We start from the raw sequence: 13,818 nt of genomic DNA on the forward strand, positions 1-13,818 counted from the left end.
ATAAGCCTTCAGCGTTTCCCACAATAATGCTGGGGAAGTCTCTGTGTTGTCGTTGGTATCAAAGAAAAATGTAATTTGGTCTTTAAGATGTTCACAGAATGTTGGTTCTGTGAGGAGCTGAGGATTCAACCTCCAGACCCTCTCGTTTGGTACGATGTCACCCAATCTCAGGGAGAAGGTGAGTGGACTGTGGTCAGAGATTATAATATCATGATATCTCACATTACAGGTATAGGGGAGTAATTTAGCATCAACCAAAAAGTAGTCAATTCGAGTATATACATTGTGGTCATGAGAGTAAAAGGAGTATTCCCTACCCGTAGGATTAGAGATCCTCCATATATCAAATAAGTTAGAATTTTTTATGTAGGTATTCAAGAATTCGCTTGAATGGGAGGTAGGGGTTCGCCGGGTAGAGGATCTATCCAAATATTGGTCTAGTACACAGTTAAGGTCCCCTCCAATGACCAGATTAGTATGGGAGATATCTGGAATCAGGGCAAGGACTCTTTTGAAAAAGAGGGGTTATCAATGTTTGGCCCATAGATATTTAGTAGAGTTACAGAAGTAGAATGGATCTCTCCTATTACGATCACATAACGACCCTCTTTATCCACAATAGTGGTTTTATGTAGAAAGGGAATTCCTTTCCGTACCAGAATCGCTGTGCCTCTCGTTTTGGCAGAGAAGTTAGAGTGATACACTTGTCCCACCCACTTACATTTAAGTCTGTTATGAGATTTGTTTTTCAGATGGGTTTCTTGCAAAAATATAATATCAGACGAAAGTGCTTTCAAGTGGGCTAGGACCCTGCCTCTCTTAATTGGTTCGTTTAAACCCTTGACATTCCAGGAAGTGAATGTAAGTCCCGCCCTCCTCTCATTTGTAGTTCCTATGGTGGCCTGCATAACTTGTAACTCACTAAAAAGGTAAGAAAGCGCACCAAACCATCACGATCAGCATATGTAGCACCTACACCCGAGCAGTATCCAACCCACCCCTCCCCCCGCAAGCACCTTTACTCTCCACCCTGTTCCCCTACTTTCCCCAACCTTTACCCCCCCATCAACCCACATTTAACAGGCATACACACATAGGACAGAAAAAAATATGAAAATAAAAATAACAAACACATTGTCTGGCCGATGCCAAAAAAGCACGGCGCGACCTCGAACAAGAGGTAAAACACAAATAAAATCCCAACTATGCGCTCACCTCTCACTATCCTAGAACTTCTACTAACATATGAACTGAGGAGGCTCCCGCACTTAAAGTGTTCAATTAGCATCTAATAAACCTAAACAGAATAAGTTGCAACTTAAACATATTGCGCACTTAAGGTTCATCTTGGGTCAATCCCTGAGATAAGCAAGATGTAACATCACAAGATTCTATTGCTAAGCAATACCGGTCTAAACATAAACCATCAGTAACCGACATAGACAGCAGTACAGTTACATATTGTGGGTTAGGAGATGGGAACAAGGATTTTGATAAATTGAACGTACCCCCCAATCAAAAAAATAACAAAGTAAATAAAAATGTAAAAAAATTAAAAATACATATGTGCACACATACACATATACACATCCACACACACACATACATACATACATACATACATACTGTCACGATCGTCGTAGGATTGAGTAGACCAAGGCGCAGCGTTGCAAGCAAACATATTCTTTAAATGAGTGAAACACGATCAAAACAAACGAAGACGATAACGTGACAGTACACGGTGAAACTAAACTAACTCGAAACAAGAACCCACAAAACCCAAGGAAAAACCGACAGATAAATATGGCTCCCAATCAGAGACAACCAGCCGACAGCTGACACTCGTTGCCTCTGATTGGGAGTCACACCGGCAAACATAGAAAATAGACAACCTAGAACCCCCTACCGAAGAAACAAAAAACATAGAATGAACACACCCTGGCTCAACATAATGAGTCCCCGAGCCAGGGTGTGACAGTACCCCCCCCTAAAGGCGCTTACGAGCAAAACAGGGGAGGGCTGGGTGGGCATTCCTCCTCGGCGGCGGCTCCGGCTCCGGGCTTGATCCCCACTTCCTCTCCAACCCCCCAAAGTACTCCTGGTCCTGTCTAGCCCCGCTGGCCGGAGCCGGACTGACGACACGCGCCCCTGGCTTGGTGCGTGGAACAGGAACGGACCGGACCGGGCTGACGATACACACCCCTGGCTTGGTGCGTGGAGCAGGAATGGACCGGAATGGGCTGGCGACGCGCACCACCGACTTGGTGCAGAGAGCAGGAACGAGCCGGACAGGGCTGACGAGACGCACCACAGACTTGGTGCGGGGAGCAGGAACAGGCCGGACCGGGCCGGCGACGCGCACCACAGGTTTGGTGCGGGGAGAAGGAACAGGCCGGGCCGGGCTGGCGACGCGCACCACAGACTTGGTGCGGAGAGCAGGAAAGCAGGCCGGACAGGGCTGACGAGACGCACCACAGACTTGGTGCGGGGAGCAGGAACAGGCCGGACCGGGCTGGCGACGCGCACCACAGGTTTGGTGCGGAGAGAAGGAACAGGCCGGGCCGGGCTGGCGACGCGCACCACAGACTTGGTGCGGAGAGCAGGAACGGGCCGGACAGGGCTGACGAAACGCACCACAGACTTGGTGCGGGGAGCAGGAATGGGCCGGACTGGGCTGGCGACGCGCACCACAGACTTGGTGCGGAGAGCAGGAACGGGCCGGACAGGGCTGACGAAACGCACCACTGACTTGGTGCGGAGAGCAGGAGCGGGTCGGACCGGGCTGACGAAGCGCACCGTAGACTTGATGCGAGTGGCAGGAACAGGCCGGACCGTACCGGGAACACACACCACTGGCCCTACGTGGGGATCAGGAACAGGCCGGACCGGACTGGCAACACACGCCAGTACCTCTCGCCGTGCCTCTACCTCCTCCACCCCCTCTTCGACCAGTGGCCCCCGTAACCTGGCGGCCTCCTCTGCCAATCCGCTGGGCCGCTCTGCCGCGGTCTCCTGCTGGCCCGTCGTCCACGGCGTTAGCCCCCCCCTAAAAATGTTCTGGCCGTCTCTCCCCGTGGACCAGGCCTCCATGTCTCTCGCCAGACTCTCACCCCACTGCTCCAAAGTCCAACCTCTCTCCTCTTCGCTTGGCTTGGCCCAGTCGAGACTCTTACTCCCCTGATCCCAGGTCCTTCCTCTCTCCTCTTCACGCTGCTTGGTCCAGTTTTGGTGGGTTCTTCTGTCACGATCGTCGTAGGATTGAGTAGACCAAGGCGCAGCGTTGCAAGCAAACATATTCTTTAAATGAGTGAAGCACGATCAAAACAAACGAAGACGATAACGTGACAGTACACGGTGAAACTAAACTAACTCGAAACAAGAACCCACAAAACCCAAGGAAAAACCGACAGATAAAGATGGCTCCCAATCAGAGACAACCAGCCGACAGCTGACACTCGTTGCCTCTGATTGGGAGTCACACCGGCAAACATAGAAAATAGACAACCTAGAACACCCACCGAAGAAACAAAAAACATAGAATGAACACACCCTGGCTCAACATAATGAGTCCCCGAGCCAGGGTGTGACACATACATACATACATACATACATGTGCATACCTACATACATACACACACACACATACGTATATATATACGCACACACACACACATATACACACACACATACGTATATATATACGCACACACACACACATATACACACGTATACACGCACACATACATACACACACCCAAAAAATATATACATATAAAATAAATATTCTTAAATATATACAGATACATACACACGCATACACACATACATCCATACACACACATCTACATACACAAACATGCATACCCCAGAATAATAATCTATACAAATTTAAAATATACACATACATAATACTAAAATGCTAAAGAGAAAATAATAATAAAGTACAAATAATTATTATTATATGTACGCACAGGAATAATGTAAGAATTGAAAAATAAATAACGAAACAAAACAAAAATAGGGGAATATAAGTATATCCATCCGAAAGTGTCAATGATCCGACCTGGAAGGCGTCCCAAACAGGCATCGCTCTAAACCCAGTCGGAATGAAAGTGAAATTAACGTTAAGTGAGAGCTCTGACCACCCTCCATTGGTCAGCACATCGTATTACATGTTCGGTAGCCCTTGCTGAGACCGTTGAATACGGTTTCACCCGTTATGGTATGGTATGGATTCGAGTCCGTGAGCAGACCTTAACACACAATGACAAGGCACTCTAACCTGTACGGGGGATTGGTGTATATTCCCGGACAAACTTCTCTGCGTCCAGAACCGAGGAGAGCCAGATCTTCTCCCCGGAAGGCGGGGTAATTCTTAGTCTTGCAGGGAAGAGCAAGGCTGGGCGAAGATGGAGTTTGTCTCTGTAGCCAGCGCGGTGCTTTGCCACATCGGGCGCATAGTCCTCATAGACACGAAAGGGGTGCCCTTTATGTAACAGGTTGCCCCTCATTCGAGCCTCGCGCAGGATAAGATCCTTGGTCTTGAAACTGTGACAACAGATGATTACTGGGCGAGGACGCTGGCCCGGTCCAGGCACTGGGACAAGGGCGCGGTGTGCACGGTCCAGTAGGGGATCCGACGCCAAAACATCCGGTCCCATTGCATCCTTCAGTAGCTTGGCGAAGAAGTCGGTTGGGCGAGAGCCCGCCTCCACCCCTTCTGCCAGACCCACCACGCGAAGGTTATGACGCCTGGATCTGCCCTCCAGGTCGATCACTTTCACAGAAAGCTTCTGCACATTATCCTGCAATGACGTGCATAGTTTCTCTAACTCGTCGATCCTACCAGCGTTGAATTCTGAAGCTTTCTCAAGGTCCACAATACTCTGGCCCTGCGAAGCAACCGTTCGAATGGTGCTCTCGATTTTAGTGTCCAGTTCAGCAATAGTAGCCTTAAGATCCTCCGCTATAGCAACACGTAGTTCTCCCAAAGCCCGGGTAAGTTCTGTAAGTGTCACGTTGTTACCTGTGCCTTCCGCCATGTTTGTCTCGTTGTTTGGTGGGGAGTAGGCCTCTGATGTGGATTTATTGTCCTTTGGTCGCTTATTACTAGGCATTTTCACATAGAAAGTTACAATATTGTATTAGAAAGAAAAGTTTGTTGTAACAAGTGCAATAAAGTAAGTTAGGTTAGATTATTTCGCAAAAAAGTTGCGGGAGCCTCTCACACACAGCCGTTCACTCCAACATGCTAGCTCCGCCCCCCAACTTCACCGCTTCAAAGGGACGATGGACGGGGCCTTGTACCGTCAAATCTTGGGTGAGAACCTCCTTCCCTCAGCCAGGGCATTGAAAATGGGTCGTGGATGGGTATTCCAGCATGACAATGACCCAAAACACACGGCCAAGGCAACAAAGGAGAGGCTCAAGAAGAAGCACATTAAGGTCCTGGAGTGGCCTAGCCAGTCTCCAGACTTTAATCCCATAGAAAATCTGTGGAGGGAGCTGAAGGTTCGAGTTGCCAAACGTCAGCCTCAAAACCTTAATGACTTGGAGAAGATCTGCAAAAGGAGTGGAACAAAATCCCTCCTGAGATGTGCGCAAACTTGTTGGCCAATTACAAGAAACGTTTGACCTTTGTGATTGCCAGCAAGGATTTTGCCACCAAGTACTAAGTCATGTTTTGCAGAGGGGTCAAATACTTATTTCCCTCATTAAAATGCAAACCAATTTATAACATATTTGACATGCGTTTTTCTGGATTTTGTTGTTGTTATTCTGTCTCTCACTGTTCAAATAAACCTACCATTAAAATTATAGACTGATCATGTCTTTGTCAGTGGGCAAACGTACAAAATCAGCAGGGGATCAAATACTTTTCCCCCCTCACTGTATAGGCCAATTCCCATGAGTGTAAAAGGTTAAGGTTATACACTTGGATCTCAAATTAGGATTCAGTCCTAATTAATTAAAATAAAAAAAAAATTAAGGAAAAAACTGAAAACAAACAAATACAAGTTGAAAGAAAATAAAGAGTAATGCTACGACATGATCAAATCGCCTGGTCTAGAGCAGTTTACCTCATCAATGAAAGTGATGGTGCCATCGACTTGCACTATGCCTATCTGTTCGCTCTGCAGGGAGGGGTGACTACGCACACGGAGGCCTGCACTGTCCTTGGACACAAATATGCGGACCTGAGAGAAGCAGAGGAGAGACAGGTAGACATTGAGCTGCAGGAACCTCAGGAGGGGAAAGAGAAAAAAAAGTGGCAGCAGAGGGGAAGAGGACAAACACACACACTGAAGAGACAATCACATACACACACACACACACACACACACACACACACACACACACAGGCACGCCCACACTGCAAAATAGTGGGAGAAAGCGTAGAAGTACTCCATTCGGAACACTGCTTGTTGGCCAGTCCAAAACCAGGGTTGACTTGAAACAGAGTTGTTAGTCACAATGGGACTTCCCTGGTTAAATAAATAATAAATATATTCAAACAATATGAAACCCTACCATCCACCCAGTTCTCTGATGGTGTTGGATATGATCCACTGTACACAAGTTCAGAAGGGGGATACAAAGAGCTGATTGGAAATGTGCAGTTTGTTGTTTGTTTCCCCATTTTCTGTTTAATAATAGTCAGCCCCAAAAACAATGATATAGAACATGGTTTGTGACAGTGGAAAATAATCACTGCATTAAACATACAACACTCCTCATGTTGCAATTTTCTTCATTATAAATGTCCACACAGATAAGCACTAATTAGAATGAGAGTGAACAAGACGTGAAATAAATGATCCTATAGATTCCACCCAGACACTGACAGCAACAGCTGGAGTAAACAACAGAGGACCCAATACAAACAGTAAATGAACACGCAACAGGCACTACTGGCTGTGACGGTGTGTTTTCAGGTTCTTTGGTTTGGGCACGTGTCTGTTCTCAGATGAGTGTGTGTTCTCAGGTGTGTGTGTGGTCAGGTGTGTCGGTCTCACCTTGCTAGGTTGGGGCTCTGCCTTGGGTTTAACCATCTGTGTGCCAGGTGGGATCATGCCTTTAGGAGGGTCTTTCACCTCCACCTCCAGACCAGCATCTAGTGGGTTAAACACACACATAGTCCACACTCAGCTAACATATAACTTTAATTTATATTAACAACTAATTTATGTTTAATACATTAAACTAACTAACACATTTATTTGCTCTAATCTAACACAATACCAACGTACATTTTTTGGAGTGCCAAACTTTCAATTAACAGAAACTCTGAAATTACACATTGACACAAGTTATGTTGACCTGACTTGAACTCTCTAGTCCAATTTCAATAGAGGAAATTGAAATTGGAAATTGAATTTCTGTTCACTTATTACAATGAAATGACTGAATATAAATAGAAGTGACCCCAACCCTGGTCTGGTTTACCGATCTCGATGCTGTCGATGGTGACATGGATGGTGTAGAGGCCCACAGCCCCGGGGGTCCAGTTAGCGCTGTAGGTCCCGTCTGTGTTGGCCCGGATCAACATGTTCTCACTGGGCCTGGCGGGGGAGAAACACAGGGATGAAAACGTTTAAATCCAAATGAACAGACCTGCTTCCCCCTCATTTCTCATTTGTCATCAAACCTAGGTTCAAATAGTGTACGAAAATGTATGCACTCACTACTGTAAGTCGCTCTGGATAAGAGCGTCTGCTAAATGACTAAAATGTAAATGTGTTTGTTTTCATTCAATTACTTTTGCTGCACTTGATTGAACTTTCTCATCTATTACCTCTTTGGAGTGGGCGAAGCAAAGCGAAGCTCCTCGAATGAGTAATTCTCATAGGCCTGGAAAAGAGAGGATAAGCATGGTGTCAAAAACATAATACAGGTAGGTTACACAAAAAAAACAAAAAAACTATTTCTCTATCATTTCACAAGGAAACACGGGTCTGGTGAGCAACAGCTTCACCTAGGTTCTGCCATGTTGCTTTCCCATCCAGATCTATAAGATCTGTGGAGGGAGGTGAACGAGGGCCCAGGTAGAAAACAAACCAGTATTCTTCACATACAAGCTGATCAATTAATTTCAGTCCAATGCATAAAGATAAAACATTATTTTAATCTAAACATCTAAAGAAATCTGTATTATCTCTAAGGTCACAGGTTTATGGTTGCCCAACCTTCATCATTGTGATGGCGATGTAGCGCGCCTCCTTGATGATCATGGGCTCGTATGTGGCGTCCAGCTTGGGCATGGGCAGGCCCCCGAAGGTCAGGTCAGCAGTGCACGAGGAGGAGGGGTTGGCGCTGCCTGGGAGACGCTGCCGCTTCCTCATGCACTCCTGCTGCATGGACTTCTTCTGGGAGACGGGCACCGCCTTCACCTCCACCTGGGGGAGAGGAGAGCAAGAGACATGGGATGTGTTCAACAAGGTGTACAGTTCGCAAATGTTAGCTAACATATTCTATAGATTTTATGTTCACCATGAAAATCTGATATCATTACAGTGGGTTTAAATCTGGTGAGGCTATCAGTGATCTAGCTACCAGCGACCAGTCATTTTATATGCACACAAGGGGACACTCAGCGACTTAATGGTCGGCAACTAGAGAGCTTGTGACCAGAGTTGAAAATGTCCCAAGTTAACGCAAATTTCAGTGACTTGGTAGCCAGTCTGAATGTCAGGTTAGCTAACAGTCTGAATAGGTAGTGTGCGGCAAACATAAGTGTATGTTTCGGGTCTAAACTGTCACTACAAACAATCATGTGACGATGTAGGCTTTTTATGACGTGAAGTAAGAATAGAACAATTCAAAACCCTGACCTTCATGTTGGGCACATGCACCACGTCTCCGTACTGGTCTTTGGTCTGGACGGCCACTGTTCTGGGCCAGCCGCAGCGGATGTCGTCCTTGTTCAGGATCAGAGACGTCTTATGGGGGTCCGCGTATGAGTCTGGTTGCAGCCACCTAGAGGGGGGAGAGGGGAGGGGGGGGACATTTCTTAATTAATCTATTTATTTACAACCGGGCCAAGAGGCAAATAAATTTACAAAGCAGTGAGAGTTTTCATAACTGTTCTTCACAGCTTACTTGGCCATGAGCTGAGCTTTGTTTCACAGCAGTGTGTGTGTGTGTACGTGAGCATGTGTGAATGTGCCTATGTGTTTATGTCTACATGCCCTCTCCAACTCTCTCACCTGGCCAAGCGTCCTCCGCTGGAGTTCTGCACGCAGGTGATGAAGTCCTCAAGGAAGGAGTGCTCGTTGGTCTGCAGGTGCAGGGGCAGGTTGCCCTCCAGAGCCTCCAGGATGGTGGGGGAGTGGGACAGGGCCAGCCCCTTGCCCAGGATACCTGAGTGGGCCTTACACACCTGGGGGGAGAGGGGGGAGGGGAAGGAGTGGGGGTGGAGACGGAAGTATGTCATTGTTACATGCTGACGGAGGCTTGATGATAATACGTTTGTGAGTGCTGGCCATCTTTTTCATACCTCATGGTTACACACTTGACAGCTTTAGTTATGTCACAATGTGATTATGAAAAAGTTAAATGGCATCAGTATACCTGGAGAGAGGCATCTTCAAGAATCTCAAGGTCCTCTTCAAGTTCATTCCCTGGAAAAAAAGTACAGAGTATAAAATATGATATGCTATTTAGTGCAAATTATAATCATACACACACATACACAGTTGTGGTCAAATATATTGGCACTATTTCTTCTAAAATAAGATGAAATTGAAAAAACATTTGGTGTTCACAAGTGTATTTGTGTGATTTACAACTGCACAGGACCAAGAAAAAACAGACATTTTGAATTTTCACTTCAAAGTCACAAAATGGCCTGGACAAAATTATTAACCCGTCTTGAAAAGAGAAAACAGAACATTTTGCTCCATTGCACTCCATTGTAAAGTGTAAAGGTGCAAATATATTTGACTGCAACTTCAATAATAAGCACCTGGTACTTGTTTTGAAAGAATATGAGTTGATACAGTATATGTTCAATATCAGTTCCCCATCGGTTCTATCATGTTCTATGTTCTCCTATGATCTCCCTCACCAATAGGAAGAGCCAGATCCTTCTTCATGAGAGCAGCAGCACACACACTGCCCAAGTATGCCAACTCCTTCTCCAGCTGGATAATACCCTGAAACATACACGCACGCACGCACACACACACACACACACACACACACACACACACACACAAAGGTATCATTAGTTGTAAAAACATTGCTTTTGACAACAAATGACAGTACAAGAATAGGAAAAGCGGGTAAATCTTGTTTTTGGGTAAACTACCCCTTTAACATAGCAAAATATAGTTCCCCCTTACCTCATCTGGTCCAGGGTTGAATTCGTATCCCACGGCAACACACTTGAAGCCGTAGAAACAGGCCTTCTCGTCTTTTACGTAGTCAGAGGCCGTTTCCAAGGAGAACAGGGCCTCGTTTCCTGGAATCCCAGAGGAAGAACAGAAGGGTGATGCTGTCATATTGTCAGCAGGGAGGACAGGGGGACTACTTTATTGTAGGTCACCTGAGATTAATTAATGTAGCTGTGGCAAGTGGTTTAGCAGAGCTGTCCAATGAAGAGATTGAGCTGCCCCGATCAATAACATAACCTTTGATTGGTTCAGATGATTTGTTTCCTTGCGTGTCATTTGACTTAGCTAGTCACATTAAATGCCTTCCTACTGAAACAAAACACCCTCACCCAGCGGGCATATCCGTTTGAAATTAAGTACCGGTAATTACAACTAGTTTTGCCCGATCAGGATGCGCCACAGAACAATAATTATTCATCTAAAAATAAGGAGGCGTTTCATCAAAGTGTTTCATCAGAGAGGAGGTGAAGCGTTGGACCGCTTTTATCTTACCTGGCAGCACTAGGACAGTGGTGGGCCAGCCATTGGAGCCGGAGATCTTCTTGAGCTCCACCCAGGTGTTGATGGTGTCGTGGACCAGGGGCTTGGTGCTCAGGCTGGACAGGTGGAGTGAATGGCTGGGGATGAGCAGGCGGAGGACATCCTCTGGCTGGGCCATGCCACACTGGGGGTCAAACTCGATCGTGGTCCACCGCACGCAGTCCGGGAATGACACCTGAGGTGTGAAGGGGGAGAAGATGGTTAAAGCCATGAAACAGTTATGGTAGGAAGAGTAGCTGATGCTTCTGCAAAAGCTAATGGGGATCCAAATAAACAAATACACATTCTGGTTAATATAATACGTCCAGTTCTGCTTGATATATACTTTTCTTTACCCTTGACTAAGAATTCCTATGTTGGGAACAGTCCCACTTCACTGTGTGTGTGTGTGTGTGTGTGTGTGTGTGTGTGTGTGTGTGTGTGTTTGTGTGCGTGCTTTACCTTATACTGTGTGACTCCGGCCTGTTTGTAAGGGTGGTCACTCTCTATCACAGCATAGTGACTGGAGGTGGTGCATGCCGATAGGCCCTGCTCCAGCTGGTTGCCCATGGTGCTGTCTGTTGATTGGTTGGGGTTGAAAGCCAGTTGCGCATACTTCTGGTTCAAAGCGGAGACAGCAGGAAGTAACTCCTGGACCAGACCAAAGACTTCCACTGCGGCCTGATGGGGAACAAATATGATCAAATTAATCACACTGGTTCCGTTTCACTTTAAAGGTAGACTTAGATGTTATTGATATCTGTAAGCAGGAAGTTGACCCACTGTGTATGATCTTTAATCACATTTACATCTAAACACATAGGGGTAATAGTAATGGGCACCTGAATCTCTCGCTCTCCCCCTTTCAAATTATAATTTTAAGAGTTATCAAAGGCAAAACTTTATTCATGATAGCCAGGGATATAGTGGTAAAACGATTGGTGGTAAGAAAGGAAAAATAGACAGGAGACCAGTAAACATTCATGAAAAAAAGAGAGCTATTTTTGCATTATAAGTGCATAATCGCTATTCATAAAATAAAATGGTGAGTAAACTGCATCGATACAGGTTTAGTCTACACTACATCACTGGTGTTGGCGTAACCTTTTTTCATACATTTTTATGAAGATTTTACTTTCATGTAATATATATATTTGCATATTTTTGTTTATTTATGGCTTTCTTATTCAGTGGGCTTCTAATGGTGAGCCACTTTCCAATTTAGTGAATATTATGACAGTCTTCTTGGATTCGAGGGTTTTCTGATTCCAGTGGGTATTTTCCCCTTAGAGGAAGATTAACCTTTTCACGTGTGAGTTCCAAATATCTCTAGCTGTCCCACCAGTTTTCTTATGTGCGTGGTGTAAAAATTCCATCACAGTTCCAAAATGGTATTGTTATGCAAAAGGTCAGTTAACCCACCCTGCCTTCAAACCAAGGTACGCTGCCTGCTAATTATCTATAGGCTATGTTTCAACTGATCAATTATACATGATTTTCTACAGTTTGAAATGAGGTGTGTTAATTCACACAGAAGTAGTCCATTTCATTATGGCGGACAATTTATGTTTGAGGCATGCTATGCTATTGTAAGGTGAGGATTAGCTAGACGAGCCGGACATACTTCTCTCTTCGATGAGAGCCCATAGACAGAGCTGCGATGACTGTAGTGTTTCCTCAGGTCAAGTATGCAGACATTTGCACATCTCCAGTCAGAACAGAACCTGCTCAAACTTTTTCCCCATGGCGCATTTTCCGGCTGGCGCCCACATTGCTTTCATTTTCGCGTTCCTTACTAATAATTACTGTGTGCGTTCTTATCAAAGTAAGTGCCGTATTACCTTGTCATAATACAGTTTCTGTATATCGTGTTATGTAATTTCTACTGTAGCACACCGTATTTATGTATGGAGCATAACATATTCTATGTGTATAATTTTTTTACCGCGGACACGCGAGGCACTGATTTCATAACCTTTATGGTGTTATACTCAATTGTGCTTATGTAGTTAAATTGTTCTATTAGGTCTGTAAAACAATGCTAATGCTAATGGTGTCAAATAAGTATTAAACTGTGTTGTATATTTTGAAGCTGCCCTGGCCTTATCATTGCATTGGCCTGTGTATTCATTTGGCCTGTTTAGCATAGCTCTGCCCTGCCCCTTTGGAGAGCCCTTGAGCTCTTCAGTTATTATGTTACTTCACTGTAATATTGTTTTATTGCTATATGCTGATATTTTATTCTAACTACTAATACTTCCTCTTTATTGTGTACTTTCAGAAACCACACACACACACAGTATGGAACATAACTTTTTTTATTTAATATTACAACATACAATCTACTTGCAGTGAAGTCGCTCAACATTCACATTACATTCAGTAATCTAACAGACTCCTATCCAAAGCGACGCACAGAAGCAACCAGGGTCAACGTCCTGCTCAAGGGCACGTCGACAGAGCTCCCACAAGGTCAAAAACGGGGACCCAAACCAGCGACCTATCAGCCACCGGCCCAAGCTCCCAACCGCCAGGCTACCAGCCCTCCATGATCACCCCCCCAATGCACCAACAAAATGAAAAAAAAAATGAAAAAAGGGAAAGACAAAGAAAAACAGAAAACAATGCAAAAAAACTAAAGACATCAAGGACAACAACAATCATAACAGCAAGACCAACTGAATACATTTGAGTGCATGTATAGCACTATTTACGTGTATGTGCACGTGTGTGCGTTTAATGAGAGTGTGTGCATATGCATGTGTACATGCGTACAAACACCTGCGTGGTATCAGCCTCAGGCAAACAAGCATTAGATGTAACAACGTTGACCCTCAGTGTCACTCAAACATACTTTTTGTTTTGTTTTATTTTGACTTTATTTTTTGACTTTTATCTTTGACCA

At 45.1% G+C, this 13,818-nt stretch overlaps 1 protein-coding gene across 2 annotated transcripts in view; it reads right to left on the minus strand.

The window, feature by feature from the left end:
- The window catches only part of LOC121554853 (E3 ubiquitin-protein ligase MYCBP2-like), a 323,061-nt gene that overhangs the window by 83,140 nt on the left and 226,103 nt on the right, over positions 1 to 13,818 (minus strand). For both annotated transcript variants that reach the window (XM_045212139.1, XM_045212140.1), the window contains exons 38-49: positions 11,376 to 11,594; positions 10,887 to 11,109; positions 10,344 to 10,462; positions 10,067 to 10,154; positions 9,571 to 9,620; positions 9,207 to 9,379; positions 8,832 to 8,976; positions 8,187 to 8,396; positions 7,796 to 7,851; positions 7,447 to 7,562; positions 7,017 to 7,114; positions 6,081 to 6,197 (exon numbers count right to left, since the gene is read on the minus strand). In XM_045212139.1, coding sequence (XP_045068074.1) covers positions 6,081 to 6,197; positions 7,017 to 7,114; positions 7,447 to 7,562; positions 7,796 to 7,851; positions 8,187 to 8,396; positions 8,832 to 8,976; positions 9,207 to 9,379; positions 9,571 to 9,620; positions 10,067 to 10,154; positions 10,344 to 10,462; positions 10,887 to 11,109; positions 11,376 to 11,594 — 1,614 coding nt within the window. The remainder of the gene's footprint in view (positions 1 to 6,080; positions 6,198 to 7,016; positions 7,115 to 7,446; positions 7,563 to 7,795; positions 7,852 to 8,186; positions 8,397 to 8,831; positions 8,977 to 9,206; positions 9,380 to 9,570; positions 9,621 to 10,066; positions 10,155 to 10,343; positions 10,463 to 10,886; positions 11,110 to 11,375; positions 11,595 to 13,818) is intronic.

The sequence above is a fragment of the Coregonus clupeaformis genome, chromosome 40 (genome assembly GCF_020615455.1).
Source record: "Coregonus clupeaformis isolate EN_2021a chromosome 40, ASM2061545v1, whole genome shotgun sequence".
In the NCBI taxonomy this organism is placed as follows: domain Eukaryota; kingdom Metazoa; phylum Chordata; class Actinopteri; order Salmoniformes; family Salmonidae; genus Coregonus; species Coregonus clupeaformis.